General features: G+C 50.4%; 3 protein-coding genes and 1 long non-coding RNA gene across 10 annotated transcripts in view; 3 read left to right on the plus strand and 1 right to left on the minus strand.

Moving 5' to 3' along the window:
* SEZ6 (seizure related 6 homolog) overlaps positions 1-10700 on the plus strand; it is a gene marked incomplete at its 3' end in the record, with an annotated part of 44250 nt that extends 33550 nt beyond the window's left edge. The window contains exons 5-17 of one of the 5 annotated variants that reach the window (XM_082707063.1): positions 1726-1911; positions 4693-4861; positions 4995-5161; positions 5746-5940; positions 6203-6341; positions 6454-6650; positions 7254-7448; positions 7851-8042; positions 8157-8354; positions 8867-8905; positions 9159-9276; positions 9361-9463; positions 9627-10700. In XM_082707063.1, coding sequence (XP_082563189.1) covers positions 1726-1911; positions 4693-4861; positions 4995-5161; positions 5746-5940; positions 6203-6341; positions 6454-6650; positions 7254-7448; positions 7851-8042; positions 8157-8354; positions 8867-8905; positions 9159-9276; positions 9361-9463; positions 9627-9659 — 1931 coding nt within the window. Of the gene's footprint in view, positions 1-1725; positions 1912-4692; positions 4862-4994; positions 5162-5745; positions 5941-6202; positions 6342-6453; positions 6651-7253; positions 7449-7850; positions 8043-8156; positions 8355-8866; positions 8906-9158; positions 9277-9360; positions 9506-9626 lie in introns of those variants that run through there. The other 4 variants (XM_082707064.1, XM_082707065.1, XM_082707066.1 and 1 more) reach the window with 4 other exon arrangements.
* ALDOC (aldolase, fructose-bisphosphate C) overlaps positions 1-25737 on the plus strand; it is a 1020901-nt gene that overhangs the window by 666868 nt on the left and 328296 nt on the right. The window lies entirely within an intron of this gene.
* LOC309851686 overlaps positions 1-25737 on the minus strand; it is a 132074-nt gene that overhangs the window by 98516 nt on the left and 7821 nt on the right. The window lies entirely within an intron of this gene.
* The window catches only part of PHF12 (PHD finger protein 12), a 42500-nt gene continuing 30491 nt past the window's right edge, over positions 13729-25737 (plus strand). Inside the window, exons 1-2 of one of the 3 annotated variants that reach the window (XM_082707054.1) lie at positions 13729-14463; positions 14620-15290. In XM_082707054.1, coding sequence (XP_082563180.1) covers positions 14989-15290 — 302 coding nt within the window. In that variant the 5' untranslated portion in view covers positions 13729-14463; positions 14620-14988. The remainder of the gene's footprint in view (positions 14464-14619; positions 15291-25737) is intronic. The other 2 variants (XM_082707053.1, XM_082707055.1) reach the window with 2 other exon arrangements.

The following is a 25737-nucleotide window of genomic DNA, read 5'->3' on the forward strand; positions in this document are numbered from 1 at the left end:
TTTACTTCACCAGGGGAAGCAGGTGGGAGACGGGAGATGGAAAGCTCTAGAGCCAGGAGCTTCAAATGCCTTCTCCACCACTTACTGGCTATGTGATCAGGGCAATTCCCCCAGTCTCTCTGAACCTCAGTTTTCCTTATTGGGAAATGTGTTAATAATCCATACTTTGCCTTCCTTCTTCCCAAGCATACTGTAGAAGTGTGAAGGCATTTTAGAAGCTGGATGGTGCCTGCAGATGTGAGGTGCTTTTGTTAATTGAGATTCCGAACAATAACAGCGGGCTGGGACATTTGGTATTTGTTCTGTGCCAGGAATTATGCATATGTCCTCTCAGTTAACCTCTCATGTAACAAGTCTGGATACAGTACTGGAAGGGGAGGGGGTGCTAAACAGGGAAATGGAGGCACAGAGAAGTTAGGTAACTTGCCCAAGGTGGCACAGCAAGTAAGGGAGCTTGTATTCTTTAAACCCAGGCAGTCAGACCCCAGAACCCACTCCCTAAACGTTACCCTTTCATCCCTGTCAATCACAAAGAACCACTCATTGGCTATGAGAGAGGGAAGAATAAGAATCATCCTTTCCCTTTTCGTAAGCCCAGTGACTATAGAGCCAGGATGGGTAAAAATCATGGAACTCATTTCTGGATCCTGTTCTACCCAGAGGCGGCCCCTTTGTCTATTTACACAAACCACATGGAGGCTAGCCGAGGACCTCTAGAACTGCCTGGACCTCTCTTTCCATCCACTTAGTGCCATCAGTAAGGGCGGGCCCCTCCACCCCAAGATCCTCAGTCTAGACAATCCCTATCCCTCTTACTACCCCCACGGGTTTTCAGACTCTGTAGCCCACGCCTTCACTCGGCCTCTCTCCTTGACCTCCTCCAGCCTTCTTTCCCACTGTGGGACACAAGCCCTAACCCTCATTTTTAGCTATCTCCCTGGCTTGGCACCGGTCTGGGACTTGCCAGGTTGTCTTGTAGGATTTGCTGCCACCATTCGGTCATACTTGGTATCACAATTCCAAAAGTTACCAAGCTTTCCCAGGCAACTTGTCTTTCCCCCAACTTTCAAGGCAGGCGTGCCCTGCCTCCCCACCCTTGCCCCATCCTGTTTTTAAAAGAAGTCCACAGTCCTTGCCAGTGAACACTGGGAAAGCTTTTACTGTCTGACTTCAGTCGTTCTAGCTGTAATGCATATCTGTCCCCTACAGGAAAAATAGCATCAATACTTTACATGAGGATAGACTTACTGTTTCAAGTGCTTTCCCATCTATAAGTCATTCAATAAACCTTTCTTAAAGATGTGCTCTCAGCTGGATTCCAGGGACGCCAAAGCTGAATAAAATCCTATCCCCTTTATTCTCTTAATAACCCTGTAGGTAGCCTGGCATTTTGAACCTCATTTAACAAGTGGGAAACTGGGACACAGAAAGGCTGAAAAACTGGCCAAAAGCGTCAGGAAGCTTGGACCAGGACACAAGCCTCCTAACTTCCAGCTCTGCGCTTGCTCCACTCACCAGCCCAGGATGCTGGAAATATCTCTGGCCCCTTCTGGGGTGGGGACCAGAGTCTTTCCTGGAATTCCCGATGCTTCTTCCGTCCCGAGTGACACCTCCAGGCAGGCTGTGGCAGACCTCTTTTGTCCTGACTATGACTCAGCCCCTTAGTGCACACGCGCGCACAAACACACGCACACACACACAATGTCACCCAATTTCTCTCTGCAGCCTACCTCCTGAGCTGCCACTTTCCCCGGCGTCCTGCTTATGGAGCCGTGACCGTCACCAGCCTCCACCCAGGAGGTAGCGCCCGCTTCCGCTGTGCCACTGGCTACCAGCTGAAGGGTGCCAGGCTTCTCACCTGTCTCAATGCCACCCAGCCCTTCTGGGATTTCCAGGAGCCTGTCTGCATTGGTAAGTGGCTCCAGGGGACTCAGGGCTAAACAGAGGAGTAAGGGGAGGTGGTGCTTATCCCTGCTCTACATTGCTGTCTGGAATCTTCATTTACTCTCTGAAAGGAAGCCAGAAAATGGTCACATACCTCTGTAGCATTTATCCAAACCCTATATTGAGCACTTCCTATATCCAGGCACTACGGGTATACAGAACTGAATTAAATGGAAACCATGCCCTCAAAGGGTCCACAATTCTGGGAAATGGAAGAAGAAGGAAGCACATGGATCACCAATTTCCAAAGCAGGCAGTAAAAAACACCAATGAAGAGTCATAAAAAAACACCAATGACGTGGGCAGGGAGGAAGCAATGGTTCTTGGATGGGTATTTGGGAGGCATCTTGGGGAAATTGACATTGAAAGCTTGACTTTTTTTTTTTTAAGATTTATTTATTTGACAGAGAGAGAGAGAGCAAGAGCAAGCACAGGCAGGGGGAGCGGCAGGCAGAGGGAGTGGGAGAAGCAGGCTTCCCACTGAGCAAGGAGGCCTGATATGGGGCTCAGTCTCAGGACCGTGGGATCATCACCTGACCCGAAGGCAGACACTTAACCGACTAAACCCCCCAGGTACCCCTGAAGGTTTGACCATTAAAATATGGACACATATTATGCAAATTACACATATTAATTGTGTGAATAGACAAGAGTACAGGCACTTAGCACAGAGGCAACAAGGTGAGGCAGTGTTTGGGGCTCAGAAAACAGCCAGGGAGGAGCTCAGAACAATTCCGCAGGAGAGCCAGCTAGGTGGTATCCAGAGGCCAGGAGGCCAGGCAGGCAAGAGGCTCCAAACTTGACAGTGACTTTGGAAATAGAGAGGAGGGAAGAGGTCCCAGAGACACTGTCGAGCAAAGCAGGACAAGTGAAAGGAGACTTTCTCCCAGGTTCTGGGCCTGGACAATGAATAATTCTGAGGTTGTTGCCAAGGGAGAGGGGCTTCTTGGCAGAAGGAAGATGGAGCGTTTAATCAGCAGTGTAAAAGGCAGAGGAGTAAGGGAGGTGGTGCTTGGACATCTTTTCTCTTCTCTTTCTTTTTTAATAGCTCAGGTTCTTAAACCTTATGTCATTTTATTTTTCAAAAAGATTTTATTTATTTGACAGACAGAGATCACAAGTAGGAGGCAGAGAGGCAGGCAGAGAGAGAGGGGGAAGCAGGTTCCCTGCCGAGCAGAGAACCCCATCTGGGGCTTGATCCCAGGACCCTGGGATCATGACCAGAGCTGAAGGCAGAGGCTTTAACCCACTGAGCCACCCAGGCGCCTCCTTTATGTCATTTTATAAACTCTTCCTGGGTGCCAGGAACAAGCAGAGGTGAATAAGCCAGATGTGGTCTCTGCTCTCCGGCAACTCTCTGGCCAGTGGGGAAACCGGCATGCAGCAGATTCTGTGCAAACCGTACTGGGATGGGGTGAATTCAGGGCATGGTCGGGATCCAAGGGAGGGAGAGCTGCTCCAAAATGAAGAAGAAGGCAAAGAGAGCTTCCCAGGGAGAAAGCATGGAAGGACAAGAATGTTAGCTCAGGGAAGTGGAGTAGATTCTTGGGACGGAACATGCAAAGGTGTGGAAAGCACAAAGCATGCTACAGTGAGGACATGACAAGGTGCGCATGCGGGATGGGGCTGAAGCCAAGTCAGGAGAAGGCCAGCTTCGTAAAGGGCTTAAAGGCTACCTTGAGCTTGGATGACCTGGGGGAACCACAGACAAATTCAAATGAAGGTGGGCATGATCACATTCGCGGGGCAGTTCTGTTCTGAGCCCAGGCAGAAAGATGGGTCTTGCCCTCTCTGCAGGGAAGTGGAGAAGAAACTCACCACAAGCCCCTCCCCAAGAACTTTATTAAGTTAAAATATTCTGCCATCTTAAATATCTAGAGACAAAGGTGTTGTGTCTTGGCCAGGACAGCCTGATCTCAGAGCAGGCAGGGTCCAGAGCTGAGTGCCCAGGAGAGGAAAGTGCTTCCTGGACTCCTCTTGCCTTTGAAACCCCTTCTCTGGCCCCACTCAATTACTTGTGGCCACATAACCCAGAAGTCTTCGGTGATGGGGCTGGGTGGGCTACTCAGCTTCCCCTTGGAAAAGGACAGTCCCAGGCCAGAGGGGTCGGCCCAGAAACAATGGTGATAGTGAGGCTATCTCTGAAAGTAGATAAGGCCAGGTTCTGGCCAGCAGTGTCCGCTGAGGGCGCAACATCTGGAGGTAGATGGTAGGGATACCAGATGTTTGTCAGGCCAGAGCGGGTCCTGCCCTCTTCTTTACCCCCACTCACTCATTTTATTCAACAGACACTGAATACCAACTCTTCCTGGCCTGAAAAGACCTCGCCCCTGCCCGAGGGGGTCCTAATGAAGGGACATATCCAAGCAAATAACTAGTTGCAGAAAAGTGGCATGAGATAGAAGAGGCAGATATATCCAAGAAGGTTGGAGCCCCAGTGTGAAGGCCTTTAAAGGGCTTCCTGGAGGGAGTTAGGGAAGGTGTCCCAGGGGAGTCAGCGGAGAGGGAAAGTGACTTCCCCAGGGCCACATGGCTAGATCTACCACTGTCAATGGAGCTGCACATGAATAATCCGAGGTGTGGAAGGTTAGGATTCTAGAAACCGGGCTGTCTCGGGCTGAAGGGTCATGGAGGCCAAGGATGGACCTCCAGAACCACAAAGGTGCAGAGGGCACAAGAGCCGGGGTGGGCTGGCAGGTCTGGTAGGCCATCCAGAATCCAGCCCACAGTCCTGGCCCTGTCTCACAGCCGCCTGCGGTGGAGTGACCCGCAATGCCACCACTGGCCGTATTGTCTCCCCGGGCTTCCCGGGCAACTACAGCAACAATCTCACCTGCCACTGGCTGCTTGAGGCCCCAGAAGGCCAGAGGCTGCACTTACACTTTGAGAAGGTTTCCCTGGCAGAGGATGACGACAGGTGAGGGGAGCTGTGGGGGGTTGGGAGCACCAGGCCGGCCAGCATTCCTGCTGTGGGGACAGAACAGAAGTCCGGGCCACACCCCAGCCGGGACAGTGGGACCAGCCGTGCCCCTCCTGCTCTCCTGACCCAGACTCATCATCCGCAATGGAGACAACGTGGAGGCCCCTCCAGTGTATGACTCCTACGAGGTAGAGTACCTGCCCATCGAGGGACTGCTCAGTTCCGGCCGGCACTTCTTTGTGGAGCTCAGCACTGACAGCAGCGGGGCAGCTGCCGGCATGGCCCTGCGCTATGAGGGTGAGCCTGCAGGGGGCCCGCAGGGCTGAAGGGCTGGAGCCTAGGCCTCTCCTAGGGCTCCTAGGTCCTCTCCTCTCACACCACGCCCCTGCCTCCATTCCATCATCATTCCTTCCAACTCAGCCCCTGCTCACCTAGCACTTAGGTGCCCCTCCCCGAGTTCTTAGGGATTCCCACCCCATTCTTGCAGGAGACCCTCGCCTGGACCCAGGCCCTCTAGTCCGAGAGAATGAATCCTTTAGAGTTTGAAGAGCAAAAAAGGCCCTAACCCATAGAGAAGGACAATTGCTGCAAGAGATATTCTAGAATCGCTCCTGCATGCATGCATTAATTAATTTAAAAACCATTTATTGAGTGCCTCGTGTGTATGGAGCACAAAACTAGGTGCTAGGAATACAACGGTGATCAAGCCTGTCTCCTGCACATGATAGGGTATGGTGCTCTGGGCATCCTTTCTCTGCTGCAAGCCTAGGACTGTGGTCAGGAAGATAAAGACCTTGGGGCGGGAGGCAGAAGGACACCTGCTCCCCCCACCCCCCATTTGGCCTGGCTGAGGCTAAGCTGTGCCGGTCCGTGGTTTGTAGCCTTCCAGCAGGGCCACTGCTATGAACCTTTTGTCAAATACGGCAACTTCAGCAGCAGCGCCCCCTCTTACCCTGTGGGCACCACCGTGGAGTTCAGCTGTGACCCTGGCTACACTCTGGAGCAGGGCTCTATCATCATCGAGTGCATTGACCCCCACGATCCGCAGTGGAACGAGACAGAGCCAGCCTGCCGAGGTCAGTAGGTACCTGTGGATGGGCCTGCCCTGGGGGCAGGAAGCAAGGTGGGGGACCAGAGCCAACGGCAGCGCCCGGGGCCATAGGGACCCTGTGACTTGTGAGATTCAAGCTCACCCCCAACGCAAGGAGGAGGTGGGGGCTCCTGGCCATGGGTCAGCACTCTTGTGGGCAGGTGGCAGCCCGAGAACATAGCACAGGGAGCGGGGGTGCGGGTGGAATGCAGAAGGGACACACCTCTGGGGCCTCCCCTGCCTTCCAGCTGTGTGCAGTGGGGAGATCACAGACTCAGCTGGTGTGGTGCTCTCCCCCAACTGGCCGGAGCCTTATAGCCGCGGGCAAGACTGCATCTGGGGTGTGCACGTGGAGGAGGACAAGCGCGTCCTGCTGGACGTCCGAGTGTGAGTGCCCGCTGGGTGAGGCCAAGCCAGCTCCTGGGCTCTGGGGCCATCTGTGGCCCCAGCCCAACCTGGAGTCCCCAGGCCAACCCTCCCTGACAGTCCTCCTCCACAGGCTGCGCATAGGCCCTGGTGACGTGCTTACCTTCTATGATGGGGACGACCTGACGGCCCGGGTCCTGGGCCAGTACTCAGGGCCCCGTGGCCACTTCAAGCTCTTTACCTCCATGGCCGACGTCACCATACAGTTCCAGTCAGACCCCGGGGCCTCGGTGCTGGGCTACCAACAGGGCTTTGTCATCCACTTCTTTGGTGAGTTTGTTGTCCTTGGGGGAGTCAGGGGAGAGAGGAGGCCCGAATATGGATCCTAAACTGCAAGTTGGAGAGACCAAGGCAATGAGCCTTGGTTCTCTTATCCGACAAGGGAAAGCTGGGAAAAGCTCCAGGCATCCCAGCCCCTGAAGGAAGCTAGTCTAATTCTGCATCGTCCCTCGGGGCCCTGTGATAGGGAGCCTTCCACTGAAGAGATTTGGGTAGACAGCAGGAAGACCTTTGTCACAAATGTGACAAACTAAGGAAAGGGGTTTGTTTCTACCTTCTGACCATCTTGAACAGAAGTGACAATTTCCCCACCCTCCCCAGCCCCCATCTCGGGACCCGGGAACCAGCCAATGTGCTTTTTAAAGTAAAGCCAAAGCCAAAATGATAACCCACGAAGCTCAGAAACCGAATGATGTTGGGGATAGGCTAGGAGGGGCCCCTGGGCAGGAAGGAATGCGTTGCTATGCCTGTCCAGGCCAGGCAAGGCCCAGGCCGAACCGGCAGGAAGTGGGGTGCCCTCGCAGTTGGGAAAGTAATCACAGTTATTTCAGTGCTCACTGAGGGCCTATATCTTGCTGCCTCTGTGTCCCCCAGAGGTGCCCCGCAATGACACATGTCCAGAGCTGCCAGAGATCCCCAATGGCTGGAAGAGCCCGTCTCAGCCTGAGCTGGTACATGGCACAGTCGTCACTTACCAGTGCTACCCTGGCTACCAGGTGGTAGGATCTAGTGTCCTTATGTGCCAGTGGGACCTAACCTGGAGCGAGGACCTGCCTTCCTGTCAGAGAGGTGAGTACCTGTTCCCAACGGTCCCCTCCTCAGTGCAAGACACTAGCCTCTCTCCTTGATCCTGAACCTGACTTCGGCTGTTACCAGCTAGTGCCCTTGAATTTCCTCCACCTCTTGTAGCCTCTGTTGCCTACCCTGTGATATGGGATGATACCTTTTCAAAGGGTTACCGCCAAGCCTTTCAAATATTTCCTTCCTGGTAGATAGCCAGTGTTTGTTGACTCTAGTGGGTAGGAAGGGGACAAAGGAGGGAGGCACCCCAGCCAAACGGCAGGGACAGAGAAATAGGCAGCAGCGCCATGTGACAAGAAGATAATGGGCTGGCCTGGAGCAAAGCCAGGGTGGACTGGCCTTTGCTGAGTTCTACCTGGGCTACTTTCCCCCATGACCCTCTCCCTATAGTGACTTCCTGCCATGACCCTGGGGATGTGGAGCACAGCCGACGCCTCGTATCTAGCCCCAAATTTCCTGTGGGGGCCACCGTGCAGTATATCTGTGACCAGGGTTTTGTACTGACCGGTAGTCCCATCCTCACGTGCCACGACCGTCAGGCCAGCAGCCCCAAGTGGAGCGACCGGGCCCCCAAGTGTCTCCGTAAGTGTTGAATGGGGAAGAGGGGAATCATTTCGTAGGAGACAAAAGATCAAAAGATGCCACCTCTGGGGGCTCGGGACCTGGCACCCTCACTGGGCTCTGCCTGCTTTGCAGTGGAACAGCTCAAGCCATGCCACGGCCTCAGCGCCCCTGAGAACGGTGCCCACAGTCCTGAGAAGCGGCTTCACCCAGCAGGGGCTACTGTCCACTTCTCATGTGCCCCTGGCTACGTGTTGAAGGGCCAGGCCAGCATCAAGTGTGTGCCCGGGCACCCTTCCCATTGGAGTGACCCCCCACCCATCTGTAGGGCTGGTGAGTGTTCTGCCACCCTCAGAACTCCTGTCTGCCCCGGGGCACCTGGGTGGCACAGTCGGTTGAGTGTCTGACTCTTGGTTTTCACATGGGTTGTGATCTTAGGGCTGTGGGATGATGCCCTGCGTCGGGCTCTGAGCTCAGTGTGAGGTCTGCTTACAATTCCCTCTCCCTTTCCCTCTGCTCCTCCTGCTCATGCTCTCTCTCTCTCAAATAAATTTTAAAAATCCTAAAAAAAAAAAAATAAAAAAGCCAAAACTCCTGCCCATCCCACAGGGCTGTTCTAGCAGAGAATTTAGCAAAGATGCCAAGTGTTGAACAACCTGTCCACAGCCCCCTTCATGTTACCCTTAGTCTCTCCAGTCTCTGCAAGATCCTTCTGACCTGGTGACCAGACAATGCTAGTGTGGGCTCTCCTTGGACAAATCCTTGCCATGATCAGTCTACTCCCTACCTTAGTGGTTTGGCCCATTGGTCTTACCTTTGCCCTTGGCCCTCCCCTCTTGTTCCAGCCTCTCTGGATGGGTTCTACAGCGGCCGCAGCCTGGATGGTGAGCCCCCCCCTTGAGGGTCAGGGAAATAGTCTCTCTGCCCCTGGCTCTCACAGCTCCCAGGCCATGGGTTCCCCCAGAAGGGAGGGCAGAGAAAGAGAGAGGTCTGGGACCAGCAAAGCAAAATTTCCCTTCACTGCCCCCAGCTAGCTACAGGGAGCTGGTCCCTGGATTCTCCTGGCCAGAGGTGAGGACAGATGTGGGCTCTGGGTCACAGGAACTTCTGCCCCAATCCCACCCACTGTGTTTTCAGTTGCCAAGGCACCTGCTCCCTCCAGCTCCCTGGATGCCGCCCACATTGCAGCTGCCATTTTCTTGCCCCTGGTGGTGATGGCGCTCTTGGTGGGAGGTGTGTACCTCTACTTCTCTAGGTGAGTCTGGTTTCCCTTCCTGCCCTACATACCCAACTCACTTCTGCCCAGCATTTTTGACTCACAGGCATCTCCGTTCCACAGGCTCCAAGGGAAAAGCCCCCTGCGGCTGCCCCGGACACGACCCCGTCCCTACGACCGCATTACTGTGGAGTCAGCATTTGACAATCCAACTTACGAGATTGGAGTAAGTACCCATGCCATTCTTTGCACCCTATCCAGGCCCTAATTCTATGCTCTCTTGGGTGGGTACCCCTGAGAGTCCCTCCAAGCCCTCTCACTCTTCCCCTTTTCCTTGGGAAGCGGATTATGGGCTGGCAAACCTTATACAAGTTTCCAACTCCCAGCAGTCTCTTTACTTTGCAGGAGACGAAAGAATATGAAGTCTCCATCTAGGTGGGGGCAGCTTGGAGAGGCCAGCTCAGCCCAGCATCACAGCCCAGCAGCAGAGTTTCCAGCTTCCTGCTGTCCCTACACTTCCTGTACATACCATCTGGGAAGAGATTTCACCAGTCCCTCAAGAAGCTGTGCCCTTCCCCACCTGCAATGCCCACGAGGGCCTATTTTCTTGGTACCACTGCCCACACAGGGCCTTTGCTTGGGTTCAAGTCAAGCGGCATCTTCCTCTGGGCAGAGCAGAGCTGGAGTACACGCATCAAGAACCAGCATTCTCCTGACCCTTCTTCATGGCCTGGACCTCTAGCCTGGAATTCACAAGCAGAGGAAGAGCACCTCTCTCCAGGTTGACCACCATCCAGCCTGGCATGTGGCACCCTGCAGCAGGGTGAACTCGATGGTGGTGGAAACTGCTCCAGGGTGCTCCTCATGGGGCCATCACCAGTGGCCAAATCTGCTGTCAACCGTGACCTCTGGGGAGTCCTGGCACGCTGACATCAGCCTCTCGGGGAGGTCTCTAGTCCTTCTCTAAGGCCCTAGGAATGGACAGTTCTGCTTCCTGGAGGCAATAATTCTAAGGGACCCTAAGGGGTTTAGGGACCCCATCCCAAGCTCAGGTTGGGCTTCCCTAGGCACTCATGCTCCACACCAAAGCAGGACACCCCACTGCTTCCCAGGCAGCCCTACATGCCAGTGAGAGGGAGACCTTCCCCTGATGTCGATCTGGCTTTACAAACATTTTCTTTCCCATTAGTCCCTCCCCCAACCCCAGCCACTCACCAGTCTCCCTTCCTGGCCACTGGGTTTTAGGATAAGGGGAGCGGGCAGGCATATTCTGGAGAGGAGCTGAGGTCCAAGGGCCCAGGAATTTGGCATGGAAGAGGGGGTTAGAGACCCAGAGAGAGACCCAGGAGTTGGCTACAGGCCACTTTGTACATGTAATGTATTATATGGGGTCTGGGCTCCAGCCAGAGAACAATCTTCTATTTCTGTTGTTTCCTTATTAAAACAGTGTTTTGGAAAAAAAACAAAAAGTAATGGCCAGGTAGATGGTGCTTTCTTGGAGGGAAGGGAGGTGGGAAATAAGTACCATGTGAACTTCAGAAGGCATGATGGACCCACCAACTGATCACTCCCACATTTCATCCAAAACAAGTTACATGCAGATACTTCAGGGACCACTGTCCCAACAAGGTCAATGCAACAGACGGCAGGTGAAGTAAGAGACCCCAGTGGCTGGCCCACAGGGGTGTGGAAGCCCAGGAACCCAACTGCTCACCTACCCCAATGCTTCCTTTCTTTCTCTTTGCTAGGTCCAGTACTACAGGACAACACACTCCCAAACCCCTCCTCAATACCACTGTATTGTTGACAAGGCCCAGGAAGCCTAACACCTCTCTCCTTCCCCTTCGTCCCAGCTAGCAAGGGTTAGGAAATTGGAATAAAAATCAGAGTCTGAACCCCTAAAACGTGAGGCTCCAGTCCGTCCTGGCCTCTGGGAATAACCAGACTATCAGGAGGAGGGGCAACGCAGCTTAGGGTAGGGACCTGGCTCCTATTTTAGCAAAAGCCCTCTCCATGGGCTCCAGAAAGAAGTTGGCTGGAAAGGACCTGCTTAAGTTTGCCATGTTTGGTCACTTGCAGCCCCAATGCCCCTTCCCTATGGCTCCCAAGCACCTCCTGAGTTGAAAGTGTTAGCTCAGTTTTGGTCCCCAGCACGCACATCTGTGCTTAGAGGTGCACTATGCATGGCTGCTCTCCAGAGTAAGAGCAAGAGACAGGCATTGGAGTTATGGACACTCCGAGGCCAGAAAACAAAATCCCTGAAGGAAATAATGACAGCCACCAGCACGTTCTACTTCCACAGTCTTCCAGCAGAGAAGTCCCGGTCACTCATGGCTGGCCACCTTCTGGCTCTACCACAGGCCACCTTGCAGGCCTGAGAAACTCGTCCATGCAGAGTGCAGTCCCTAGACTAGCCACAAGAGGTCACTTCAGAAGACATCTGTATCCCACCTGCTAGCTCGCCTCAACCCCCCTTGAATAACCAGGACTGGAGCTCTCCAAGGTGGTACCAACTTCCAACCACTGGGCTGACCTCCCCCTCCAAGTTCTAAGAGGAAGGTGTGTAGAGTGATTAGTTCGCCCTGGCACTTGTCAACAGAGCCAAGTATTATTTCCCTGGTTAGCCCAACAGCTGTTCCTGTTCTCCACTGCAAATGATGATGTTGATCAAAGCAAAGCCTTTCTCATTGGGCATAGGCCAATAGACTATTTATTTGCCCCATAATGCTTTCAGGCTGACACAGCAGCACAGCTGGGTCCTGAGCAGTAAGAAGCCAGAAAAGGAGGGCACATATGCTCCCAACTTCTGAGGACCCATGGCATGAAACAAAACCTCAGACTAGAAGAGGTCTGGCCACTTTCATATAACTAGCTCAGCCCTACTCTCTCTGAAGTCCACCTCTCTGATCTATAACCACAAGGATTTCTTGTGTGCTGAGGCTGGTAGAGGGCAGAAAGCAGCTAATCAATCTCTCTCTCTCTCTCTCTCTCTCTCTCTCACACACACACACACACACACACACCCATGACCTTATCATTCTTCCTAAGCACCAAGAGGATCATCAGAAAAGTCAGAAAAACGGAAACCCAAGACCACACGCTGACATCCCCACCGTATCTAACTCATCCTCCTTACTATCCCAAAAGAAGCAGCAGCAACAACTCCTCACAGACAGTTAACCTGGTGTAGTGGAAAGTGTCCTGGCCTGGGAATCAAATCTATTTCATTCATAGGTCTGCCATAAATTCACTATGAGAACTAGGCGAATCACCGCTCCTCTCTATGCATCTGGAAATGAGATTAACAAAGATAGTATTTAACCCCTTTCCGGTTTTATTCTTCTGCAAATATTAAGTACACCCTAACGATCACAGGTGAGCAGGACACAACTACCTGGCAACAATGCCAACTAAACGCCTAGTGGCAAGCACAGTGATGTTATCCCCTTCTCCACTTCTTCGCCTACAGTCAGGCAAGATAACTGACCATCTGTGAAACCGATAAAAAGGGCAGGGGTGCGTGCCGTGGAGGAAGCCAGAATTCGAGGTGAGGCCTTCAGACTACAAATCCCAGCATACAGCACAGCAGCTCTCAAAAGCATTCCTTCCTGGCAGGCAAATCTCTCCTCCCCGAGTCCATCCCACCATACAGTGCATATACGGCATGCACACGGAACTACGGCTCCCACAACCCACCACATCCCTCGCGAATTCTTGCTCCCAGGGTGCAGTGCGCTCCCGTTCGGCCTTTGGACGTCTTGCGCATTGCAAACTGGGAGTTGAAGTCCGCTATAGACAGGTAGCTGGGCGTTGTCAGCGTTACTAACTCTTCGCTGTGGGCTTCCCCTGGAACAGTTCTCAGGGACAGTGATCAAGAGAGGGTAGTAATGGGCCTGCTAAACTCTCCACGGTGTCTTCATTACGCAAGGCAGGGATGCTGAGGCTAAAATTAACTGTCAGGAGCGGGAGGGTAGTGTGTACAGCAGCCATCCAACCCGTCACCAAAAGAATAGTTTTCCGTCGCGGTGGCTTTTCTTTTCTCTTTACCAATATGGCGCCTAGTTCTGCCACACCTGATGCTGGGAACTAAACGATCCAGTACAATATCCCTAGGAATACTGCTGTCACCGACAGCCTACCGGCTCCAGCCAACACCACACCTTGCTACTTCTTGTTCTTGCCTGAGGACTCCAAGGACATGGTAGCCTAGATCCCATTACCAAAATGGCGAAAGTAGAAGCATTCTTGTTAGGGCCTGCAGATGACAATACGCTTGCGCGAAAGGCGGCTGTGTTGTGGGGCGGGAGGGGAGCATTCTCAACACGCCTGCGCAGGAACAGAGTAGTCTTGGTCTATACACAAACACCAATGGATGAAGAGCCCCCATGTTCCTGCGGCTGCGCTATGACCCTTAGAAACTCTCCGAGGCGCCTGCGCGAGACCTCAGGTCCCGCCCTCTTATCTTAGTACGCTGGCGCAAGGCAGGAAGGCGGGGCTTCGGCCCTCCAGACGAATGCCAGCGCGGCTGCGCGCCGGGGGGTACCCGCTCACTGCGGCTGCGCGGGAGCCCGGCCGCCGGCTGTCACTGCGGTTGCGCGCGGCGAGCGGCGATCCCGGGGCGCCTGCGCGGGTGGCTTTGCGGGCGCTCGCGGTAAGTTTGCGCCAAGTGCGCGGCAGCCGGGACGCAGACGGCGGCGGCGGCGAGAGGCGGAGCCCGGGGACCACCCCCCATCACCCTCCCCGCAGTCACCTCACGTACCACAACCTCACCTAACCTCTCACCCCCCCTCCGATCCCCCCAACCCCGGGATGGCAGCGCCCGCCAGCCTTCCCGGCCGGACCAGCGGTCGCCAGCGCCGGCTTTAGCCTGTGGGACTAGGCCCCGCCGAGGCCTGACCCCGGGAGCCGGGACCCACCGTGCAGCCAGCCGCCGGGCCGAGGCTGAGGGGCCGCTCCCCCCTCACGGCCCGTGGGGAGGACGCTGCCGTCCCGGGGACTGGGGGCCGGGGGGTGGGGGGGAGCCAGGGCGAGGAAGTCGGGACCCGTGTTGGGAAAAAAGAAGGGGGGCCGGGGTCAGGAGCGCCCCCTCCCCCCGCTTCCCCCCTCCCCCCGGGGTTGGGGGGGCCGGAGCAGAGAGCGCCCAGCCCGGGAGGTGGATGAATGTGGGAGAAAATGGAGACCAAGACGATCGTGTACGACTTGGACACGTCGGGGGGGCTGATGGAGGTAAGAGTGGCCCTCCTCATCCCCTTCCCCCAGCGCCGGGAGGGAACCTCCGCCCTCCGCCCCACAAAGCCGGTCCTGAGCTCACAGCGCAAAAGGGCCAGAGGAAGGGGGGCTTCTTCCTCACCCAGACTCTCCCTCCCTTCTTTGCAATTCGAGGGGCTGAGCTCAGCCTCCGAGGACGTTTGCAGCAGTTTCACCTACCCGCCGCCCTGGATTCGCTCTCCCGAGGCACCAACCCACTCCATGTCGTTGCACCGGCGGGCCTCCCCACCCCCTTCTTGTCGGCCCCTTTGTGCTTCCCCCAGCACGTCCGGGTACCGGGTTTCAGGCCTCTTCAGAGCCTGGCTTTGGAGTCCCCCACTGTCCATACAAGGAAGTGGCGAGAAGGGAACCGCGCACCCTCTCCCCATCCCCCTACCCTGATCCTCCCCATTTGGAAGAAGCTGTTCTCGTTGTGCTGCAGGAAAGCTGTTAGGGTGGGCTCCCCCCGGTTCCGGGGGCTGAGAGGTTCTGGGAGCAGCTTGGATGGGAGGAAGAAGGACAAAAGGGGGGAGAAGGGTGGGTGACGGAGAAGCCTTGCCGGGGGGGCGACGGACCGCCCGGGAGCTCCGAGTGTGCACACACGCCGTTTGTATGTGTGTGCAGCAAATCCAAGCTCTGCTGGCTCCCCCCAAGACGGACGAGGCAGAAAAGCGGAGTCGGAAACCTGAAAAAGAGCCCCGGAGAAGCGGCAGGGCCACCAACCACGACAGCTGCGATAGCTGCAAAGAAGGTGGGGATCTTCTGTGCTGTGACCATTGCCCGGCCGCCTTCCACCTCCAGTGCTGGTAAGGTCTGGGGACCCCTTTGGAGCTCCTTGGCGGACCCTTCTCGGCACATTCCTTCACCCGGCCTACCCCTGGCTGCCGAAATAACGGGCGCTTGCAGCCGCTAGCTGACTTTCTGCAGCGGCTGGGGCGAGCGCCTCCCCGCCCCCAGGTGTCTGCCGGGATCTGGCCGTTTGGGAGTGGGGGGAGGAGCAGCAGTGGGTCCGGACCCCGAGGTGGGGGTTGGGATGAGTGAGGAGAGCCCCATCTGGGATTGGAAGGCTCTGGGTAGCCCGGACAGAGCCGGCAGGGCACGGCCGGCGGTGGCGGGGGAGGAAGGGGAGGAGCTCCGGGCCCAGTGCCGCTCGCCTGCCCGCGCGCCCGCCGCCCTCGGGCTCCTGCCGGGCTGGGCTCTCTTGCGGGCGGGTGCGCGGAGCCCTCGGCCGCCGGAGTTGGCGGTGTCCAGACCCCGGGAGCCGGACACCCGGGCGATTGCGGCTGTGGAAGAAATCATGGAGGGTGTCTCTCGAGTCCGCCTCTTCTCCGCTTCTCTGTTTACAATATGGCGACCTGCCTTTAAATTATATTTTTATTCTCAGCGCCATTTTGGCTGCATATATGATTTGCAGACGTCTCCCGGGGAACGGTGGGGGTAGAGGCCTGGAGTCCTTTCTGCAGAAGCTCGTCGGGGACCCGGGCTAGGATCTCGCCGCTTTGGTCCCCTTTCTCTGGCTCCGCTTGCCCCCTGTTGCCTCTCGGAGCTGCCTCACTCTCTCCCTCCCCTCCCCGCGCTGCCGCCTCTTAGGAAATCGGGCCGGGTTAGACAATTAAAATTGCCCTTGGGCGCCGATTTCACTTCTCTGCTCCGGATCGGCGAGCCCTTCGCGGCAAAATTCTTTGCTGCCGGGGTGGGATTGTGTGCGGTTAGCTCCGCGAGGGCATTTTTAAGGCGCAGAGAGCTGGAAAGCTGTGCGCTTCCCTCCGCCGCACCCCCCCTCCTAAGGGGAGAGGAGGGGAGAAACGGGAGAGAGAGGGAGGGAGGGAGGGAGGGACCTGGGTTGATCGCCTGCTGCGTGATCCTCCTCAGCAGCTCGGCCCAGAACAATCCGGCCAGGAAGAGTTTAAACTCCAGCTTCTGCCTGGAGAAACCATCTCCACAGAAATCCCACATCTGCTTAGGGAACTCAGATTGCGTCGTGTTGTGATGGGTCTTGTTCTGTTGTTCAGCAACAGTTGACTGATGCAGGCGTTTGTGAGAGCGGGAAAGAGAGGGGTTTCTGTTTGTTCCCACCCGTTTTTGATGTTGCCTTCTTTTTTTTTTTAAGTCTACTGTTTAAAAAGAAAAAGTGAGGTTTTTCTTAAACTCTCTACACTGTTCCATTTCACATTCCGTCTCTTGGTTTGTGGACTAGTGCCTACTGTGTATTTGTACTAATTGCAGGTTTTGGAACACTTATTAGACAGATGACTGATACTGGGCAAATTAAGTCTGTGGTCAGAAGTTATGTAGGAAGCTCCCATTGCTATTCCCCAGATACTTTTGCCCAGGAGGGCACCCCATCTGGGCTTGTAATGTTGCAGGGACAAAAATGGTTATCCTGGAGGAAGCTTTGTTGCTGGTTTTAAATTTTTATTACCAGGTGACTAATACCAGCAGGAAGGGTCTGTGGTTTTTAGCTTTGCTTCCTGTAAGGTGTAATCCACCTGGAGAAAATACCTCTGGTCAAGTTTCCCCATGTTCTTGAGCAAAGAAGAGATTTGTACTTGGATATGTATGTTGTTTATCAGTTTTTTCCCTGTTGCTTACATTTTTTATTGTGCTTGTTTGATGCATATGCTCGTACTGAATTGTAGGCTTCTTCATGTAAAGTGTGGGTGTTTCACCTCTAGGATGAAGCTAGGGTTAGCTAAGGGAGAAGGGTGATCTCCATATTGAGAATTTTATAAGCTCTTTATCTTTAGCCTCCTGTGTTTATTAGTAAAGCTGAGATTTTTTTTTTAAGATTTTATTTATTTATTTGACAGACAGAGATCACAAGTAGGCAGAGAGGCAGGCAGAGAGAGAGGGGAAGGGAAGCAGGCTCCCTGCCAAGCAGAGAGCCCAATGTGGGTCTCAATCCCAGGACCCCGGGATCATGACCTGAGCCACCGAGGCGCCCCAAAGCTGAGATTGTTTATTAGAAATTTTAGGTATGGAAAAAGTGTGCTGTTTTGCCTGAGTTTGGGCTTCAAATTCTAAAACCTAACCTCTGGATCTTCTAATTAGATGAGTGTGAGACTTGTCAAGTTGTAACAATTAACAGTTTCTGCTTCTGCTAGGAAAGAGGGAGGTGCTTGTAGCTGTTGGTGAGACTCAGACTTGCCTAGACTGTGCATTTCATTGAATACTTTTTTTTTTTTTTTTAAGACCATGAATGGGAACTGGTAATCAGAGATTTGAGAATCCTAGTAAGTGAGGCAGGGTTTATTTTACATCTCCAGTTCCCTCTTTGAAGATGCCAGTACTGAAGGTACCATTGACTTAGCAGAGTTGTTATATAAATTACAAAACATTCTGGATATTGGTACAAAGACAAGAAGTCTTCTTTCAAGTGAGGCTTATCCCACTTTCCTGCCTCCTGTTCCACACTCGTTCCAGCCCAAGTGAACTACTTCATTAACCATCTCCACGAGAGTAGTCGGGTCCTGCCTTTGACATTCTTAGACCATTTTTATTCCTGAGTGTGCCGGCTTTAATTCATGCCATTACTGATTACTTGTGCCCTGTAGGAGTGCAGTTAGGTGTGGCTATATTTTCTCTTGTTTTCCTTTTCAGCTGGCTATGACTGGCTTACAGTTGACCCTTGAACAATGCTGGGGGCTTAGGGACACTGACCCCCATGCAGCCAAAAATTTACATAAGTTTTGATTTTTCAAACACTTAACTCCTTACAGGACTGTTGACGAGAAAGAAGCCTTACCGGTACCATCAGCAGTCAGTTAACACATATTCTGCATGTTGTATGTATTGTACACTGTATTCTTACAACACAGTAGGCTAGAGAAAAGAAAATGTTATGGAAATCATAAAGAGAAAATGCACGTACGGTACCATACTCTTAAAAAGTCTCCATAGAAGAGGACCTGCAGTTCAAATGCATGTTTTCCAAGGGTCAGCTGTATTTAGGCAAGCACAAAAATGATCATTTTCCTTACGTACAGAATGTACAAGAGTGAAGATGGAGGTTTTGCAAACCCAGTTGATCATAATTGTAGTGCTATTGCGGGTCTTCATTCAAAATTCTCTGAGACAATCCTTTCTCTGTCTCCAGTGCGTCTTGCCAGCTTGCCTCACAGTGAACAAGATCTAACAAAATGTTCCAAAAGTGATTTAGGCAAACTTTACCTTCTGGGCTTAGTGACATAGTCATAACCACAGGGTATTTTTCTTAGATAAACTACTGTAGGAAATGAAGGAAATGACTGGTAAGATAAACTGTTAATTGTCTTGTCTTTTCTCAGGGGCCAGGGCTCTGTATGAGGAACTGTTCTCTCTTCCCAATTAGACTGGGAGCCCTATTTCTGGGTTCCCTGTCATGAGCCTTTGGGTGAGGGAATGAATTGTCCTGTGCTCAGTACCATGACCTCGCTGAAGAATTAAACTTAAGAAGGTGACCGTTTAGTTTTTAAGTAACAGTGTGATCATTTTATCTGAGTTTAACTGGCTTATCAGTTATTTAGATTGGTAGTGGGGGTTACTAAACCTGCCCCACGAACTGAAAGAGGTATCTTTTTAAGTGTTTTCTGGTGAACCTGACCCCTATCATAATTGTCATGCCATTAGTTGAACTTTCTGAAAATACTGGTCTCCATGGAATGGTCCCTAAGAATTGGTTTTAAAAAAAAAGGAATAACTGGTGGAGCTCTATTTGCCGCTGACCATCTTTCTGTTTGAAATGGATTGAATTGTTCTCACTGATAAAGTGAGCACCATAGGCCATCAGTAATGAGGCTGAAAAAACTGGATGTTTTTCTCTGATTGTTTTCTCGTGGCATTTTGCTCCAAACGGACTGAGGGATCAAAATGGTCTGAGACACGCATCTACCTCAGCAGACCTCAGCATGGTTGCTTCCCGTCAGACAGATTTCTGTAGCATTTGCCTCCGCATGTTATATTTGGAATTGTTGGCCGGCTTTCCTCTCTTCGGTGTTGGCAGTGAGATCCAAAATGAGGTTTTCGAAGAATGAGAGTAAAAAGGTCTCTGTGCACAGGCAAAACTAAGCTCAGCTTGGAGTTTTGCATATTTAATTTTCAGTGAGTCATAACAAGAAAGGTTTCACACATAGAGTAGAAAACTGTGTTGCAGAACATCTTTGCTATTTGAACTTTTCAGAAGGTGATTTTTTTTTTTCTGATTTTGTTGCATTTAGCTCCTCGTTAGAAAAGTAACAGGCTAGTGCTGAATTAAAATACATTTAATTTAATGTTATCTTACGAATCTGTTATTTCTGACATTTGAGGTAGTTGGAAACCTGGCACTAAAGAACTGGAGGGGTCGGCATCTGGACTTCCTCCTGTCACCCTGCCTCCTCCGTAGTAAAATGATTCAACAATAAACAAACCTAATTTGGTTTTATGTGTATTTTATCTATTTATTTTTGCATTTGCTACATTGTGTTGGAATCTGGGTGTGTATTACTGTTTTTAAATCACTCGGAAAGGGAGGGTCCAGTAACATTGAGCTTTAGCTCAGTTTTATATACATGCTTTGTAAACTTAAACGTGGGGCTTGGGCTCATTCTTGTGATCAGAGTGCTTTGTTTCAGTGATGAAAGTATAATCACTGTTTAAAAATGATAACATTTAGTATGAAATGTTTATTCAGAATTGGGTGTGATCTGGGGGCGCCTGGGTGGCTCAGTGGGTTAAGCCTCTGTCTTTGGCTCAGGTCATGATTTCAGGGTCCTGGATTGAGCCCTGTATCAGGCTCTCTGCACAGCAGGGAGCCTGATTCCCCCTCTCTCTCTCTGCCTGCCTCTCTGCCTGCCTGTGATCTCTCTCTGTCAAATAAATAAACTCTTTTTAAAAAATGGGTGTGATCTAGGATCTAGGTGGCTTTGGTTAAGAAAGGATGCACGGGGCGCCTAGGTGGCTCAGTGGGTTAAGGCCTCTGCCTTTGGCTCAGGTCATGATCCCAGGGTCCTGGGATCAAGCCCTACATGGGGCTCTCTGCTGGGCAGGGAACATTCTTCCCTTTCTCTCTCTGCCTACTTGTGATCTCTGTCTGTCAAATAAATAAATAAAATCTTTTTAAAAAGAAAAGAAAAGAAGCATCGGGAATTTTTTTGAACTGTAGGAGGAGGTAGTGCTCCTCACAAGTAACAGTGTCTGTGTGACGTAAGGCAAGCATTTCATGGTACTATTGAGGGAAATTTTGGGGGGGGGGGGGGTCTGTCCCGAGATTAATCGCCATACTCAGTGAGAGGTAGAATACAGTTGTAAACTCAGCAGTTTCCTGCTGCTTTCTAAGGCTCTCACAGTACTTTGTAGGTGGGCTATATTAAAATATTAGGACTGCTTATATTGTTTACATGTGAAATCATGTATAAGACATATTTAGGTAGCATCTTCATTTATAACTGGAGAAGGGATTCATGTTGATCTGTTTTAAATTCTTAAGTATGTATTCAAGAGATTTTTTTTTTTTTTTAAGATTATTTATTTATTTATTTATTTATTTGACAGAGAGACACAGCCAGAGAGGGAACAAGCAGGGGGAGTGGGAGAGGAAGAAGCAGGCTTCCTGCTGAGCAGGGAGCCCTGGTGCAGAGCTCGATCCCAGGACCCTGGGATCATGACCTGAGCTGAAGTCAGAGGCTTAATGCCTGAGCCACCCAGGCTCCCCTCCAAGAGAATTTTTTAAGCCAAATCGTAAAATAGAAACAAATTATGTAATTTGAACTGAAAAGGGATCCAAATAGTCACTACTGTGTGTTACTGAATGAGACAATGGTTTTTATTAAGCTCTGAGTGAAAGGACAAGTGATAACTCAAAAGGGCTCAGTGAGTTTTCAAGGTTCACCCTTGTAGGGTTTATCTGTACTTCATCCCTTTTTGTGGCTGAATACTATTCCATGTATGGATATACCACATTTTGTCTATCCATTTATCAGTTAATAGACATTTGGGGTTTTTTTCTACTTTTTGTTATTGTGAATAAGGATGCTGTAACATTTGTGTGCAAATCTTGTGTGGACATCTGTTTTCATTTCTCTTGGTTGTATATCCCAGAAATGGAATTGCTGGGTCATAGGGTAACTCATGTTTAACCTTTTTTTTTTTTTTTAAGATTTTATTTATTTATTTGAAAGACAGAGATAGCAAGCCAGAGCATGAGGTGTGGGGGACCAGAGGGAGAGGGAGAAGCAGAGACTCCCTGCTGAGCAGACACCCACCCTCACTCAATCCCCAGTGCAGGGGCTCCATCCCAGGACCCTGGGATCATGACCCAAGCCAAAGGCAGATAGATGCTTAACCAACTGAGCCATCCAGGCACCCCCATGTTTAACATTTGAAGAACTGCCAAACTGTTTTCCAAAATGGCTGCACCATTTTGCATCCTCACCAATACATCAGGGTTCCAGTTTCTCCACATCCTTTCCAACACTTGTTATTATCTGTCTTCTTGATAAAAGCTATCCTATGGGCAGGAAGTGCTATAGTTTTGATTTGCATTTCCCTAATGACTAATGATCCCAAACATCTTTTCACGTGCTTATTAACCATTTGTATATTTTCTTGGAGAAATGTTTGTTTTGATCCTTTGTCCAGTTTTTTTTTTTTTTTTTTAAGATTTTATTTATTTATTTGACAGTGTGCAGACGCAGGGGGAATGGCAGGCAGGGGAAAAGCAGGCTCCTGCTGTGGGGCATGATCCCACCAGGACCCTGGTAGGAATTGTGATGGTTATATTATTATGATAATGCAGCACTGGCTCCTGGAAATGCATTCCTATTTTAAGGTGCCAGAGTTTTAAGTCACCAGAGCAGGGGAAGGGGGTTTGCTTTCCCACTTCTACTGTGCTCTTCCTTTGACTTAAAAGTCCCCAGGGAGGGGGCGCCTGGGTGGCTCCAGGGGTTAAGCCTTTGCCTTCCTCTGCCTTCAGTCAAGTCATGGGCTCAGGGTCCTGGGATCAAGCCCTGCATCAGGCTTTCTGCTCATCAGGGATCCTGCTTCCCCCTCTCCCTCCACCTGCCTCTCTGCCTACTTGTGATCTCTCTTTCTCTTTCTGGCAGATAAATAAATAAAATCTTAAAAAAAAAAAAAAAAAAAGTCCTCGAGGAGTACAAACATGGCCAGCTGCATTGCCATTCAGTGAGTGACACTTATAAGAGCACCTCTGCATAATGCTAGCCTCCCAAGAGACTGGACAGGAGTACAGCTGTCCCCCTGCCAGTTTCCTGAAAGAGGAGGACATTGTATTCAGTGCAAGTCCTAGACCAAATTTCAGAAAGGCACTTTGGTATTACGGATTTGTCACCATGCCCAGGACACATGCACAGGTCACTAGCTCACTGCTTTTCCCATGACTTGAGAACAGTTAAGAAGAATAAGAAGGTGACTCCTTTTTCTGCCTGCCATTTATAGGTGTCAAAGTCTTCATCCTTTAAGTCTAACATTATTTCTGAATCTAGGTCTCAGCAAATAAGAATAAAGATGAAGTGTTAGCACATTTGCATGGGAGGCAGAAGACTCTGAGGGTTACAGTAGACACCAATAAAAGGAAAAACCATTGCTTTTGACCCCTTGTCAAAAAAGAACTTATCTACTATGTAGACCTGTTATTGCATTCATAGTAAGCAAATTCCAAGTACACCTTATAGATTGACGACTTTTCGGGTAATATAGAACTTGACTCGCTCATTCAAAAAGCTACTTTCCCTTTTGCAACCATGTATTAAATGCACACTACACTACTCAAAAGCCAGGGGCTGACATGTATCCTCTGTTCACTCCAGAGGATTGAACTGCTGTGCAATATGTAGTGGTATTACAAATGCGAGACGTGCAAAGATAAGCTCTTAGTTGGGGAACAGAACTGATGTCTTCTGCTACGTCTTCTGCTACCAAGTGGATGATACCTTTAACAGGAACACACGGTCACTATTCCTTTCCCCTTAATTAGATTTGTTTCCTGTATATTAATAGCGTTGGTGTTTAGTCTTTGCCCTTCCCTTGTTTTTCTGACAAACTATATAAGATATATCTCCCAGGAAATGTTTCCCAGTCTTGAAAAGTCAAAAGACAGGGAATGTAACAGTGGGGCGGGGACTCCAAGCCTGTACCTAGCGTCAGTGTTTCCCACTGATGTGGGCTCTGCATGAGGCTCTTTTTTGAAATAAGCTGGAGTGAGCAAGAAAGGATTCTTCACAGGGTTTGAATTTAACCATAGCTGGAAGACATCACTCTACCACCAGGCCAGGCAAGGGTGAGGGAATCTCTCAATTACTAGCAAGCTTGAGTTTCAGGGTGGAAGGAACCCTGTTTGCAGCAGCAGGAACACATTGGCCGTCTTGTATCCAGCCGTGATCCTTAGATAGACGTTGAATAGTATTTTTCTCCTGTCTGCAGTAGTGCAGAGAAGAGAGCAGAGAAACTAATGAAATGCATAGAACTCTTATGTGGTTGTAGGTAAGTCTCCTCATTACAAAACTGGGCAGTGAGCAGCTACTCTTATTCTTTACACCAGACCAGGTGTAAAGAGCTGGGTGATGAGCTGGGTGCTTTTTAATTCCCACATTCATTGAACCAGCAGATAGAGTTCTACTGATTCTTGGTTCTAGTGAAGCTCTGGAGACATTAGAGGGAAATTCTACAGTGAACTTTTTCGGGTTTTCAATCATCAGTTATTAGAACGCATTATGAAAATTATACTTTGTTAATCTCATTAAATGTGTCTAAATCTATACCTTTTTGTAGTTCTTTCTATACATAGATTAGCTATATTCAGTTTTCCTTGATCTTGCTGGCCATTTTTTTTGAAAGAGCATCTTAAATGTAGGGAGAATTCTGTTAATGATTTTGGCCTTTGATAGACATTGTCTTGCTTTATCTTTTTTTTTTTTTAATATTTTATTTATTTATTTGACAGAGAGATCACAAGTAGGCAGAGAGGCAGGCAGAGAGAGGGGAGGGGAAGCAGGCTCCCCACTGAGCAGAGAACCTGATGATTCAGGGCTTGATCCCAGGAGCCTGAGACCATGACCTGAGCTGAAGGCAGAGGCTTAACCCACTGAGCCATCCAGGTGCCCCTGTTTTGCTCTTATCTTTTTTGTTTGTTTGTTTGTTTGTTTGTTAATCCTTTGGTTGTAGTCCTCATGGTTTTGCCTGGCTTAGATAACACTTAGCCATTCTAGCTTAACTTAATTATTAACACTAATTCATGAGACATCTTTGACTGCAGGCCTTAGTTTGTTGGAGCTGAAGTAAGCTGAAAGGTAAGAAAAGTATCTGCAGTTTATTTAAGTTAGTGGGAAAGAGCTTATATGTTCAGGACTTGAATGCTTGCTGCATATGAGCTTTCCTCAATATCTTACCGCTTGTGTGCATACTTTCAGGCCTTTGGGGTGATCATTCTTTGGTTAGGAATCATCTGAGAGAAAAGTGGGCCAAAGGGAAAAAAAACTATGGTGCTCTGTCTCTGAGAGGTCTGTTCACCTCCTAAATAGGTCACTGGGGGTGTAACTGGAAGGCTTCAGAAGCCCAAGTCAGCACTTAGCTGTGGCATCAAACCACGACAGCACAGTTTGACAGCATGCCCAGGAGATTACTTCAGTCATGTCAGGTGGGGAGTTTTGAGGTTTATGAGTAAAATGGGGCTTATGAGTAAAAAGAAAGAGGGAATAGGCCCTGTGCTGTTGTGGTGCAAATCATATCATTATTCTCTATCTTTCCTTTTAAGAAGACCCTTTCAGAGGAGGGTAAATGAAGCAGAAATCCTCCTTAGGGAAAAGCAGCTGGGTCTTAAGTAGAAACCTGCTCTTGCTCTCTCTGTATTTAGTTGAATTTCAAATAAAGATTTTTTTTTTAACTTAAAATTTTTTTAAAAAAAATGTTAGTTTTTTCTTTTTCTTTCTTTCTTTTTTTTTTCTTAAGATTTTACTCATTTATTTGTGAGAGAGAGCATGAGGTGGGGGTAAGAGGGAGAAGCAGACTTCCACTGAGCAGGGAGCCCAACATGGGGCTCCATACCTGGACTCCAGGATCATGATCTGAGCCAAAGGCAGCCGCTTAACCAACTGAGCCACGCAGTTACCCCAAGACATTGTTAGTGTTTTTAGTTTTCCCAGCCTTTATACAATTTTAGATCTAGTATCTATAAGATAGAAACTGATCAAGATCGCCTGAGCTGCGTACTCCAAAAAAAATATATGTATATATGTGTGTGTGTGTCCTGCCTTTTTCCTTGATTTGACCATGGAACAGTAC

Source organism: Mustela nivalis, assembly GCF_964662115.1.
Source record: "Mustela nivalis genome assembly, chromosome: 17".
Lineage (NCBI taxonomy): Eukaryota > Metazoa > Chordata > Mammalia > Carnivora > Mustelidae > Mustela > Mustela nivalis.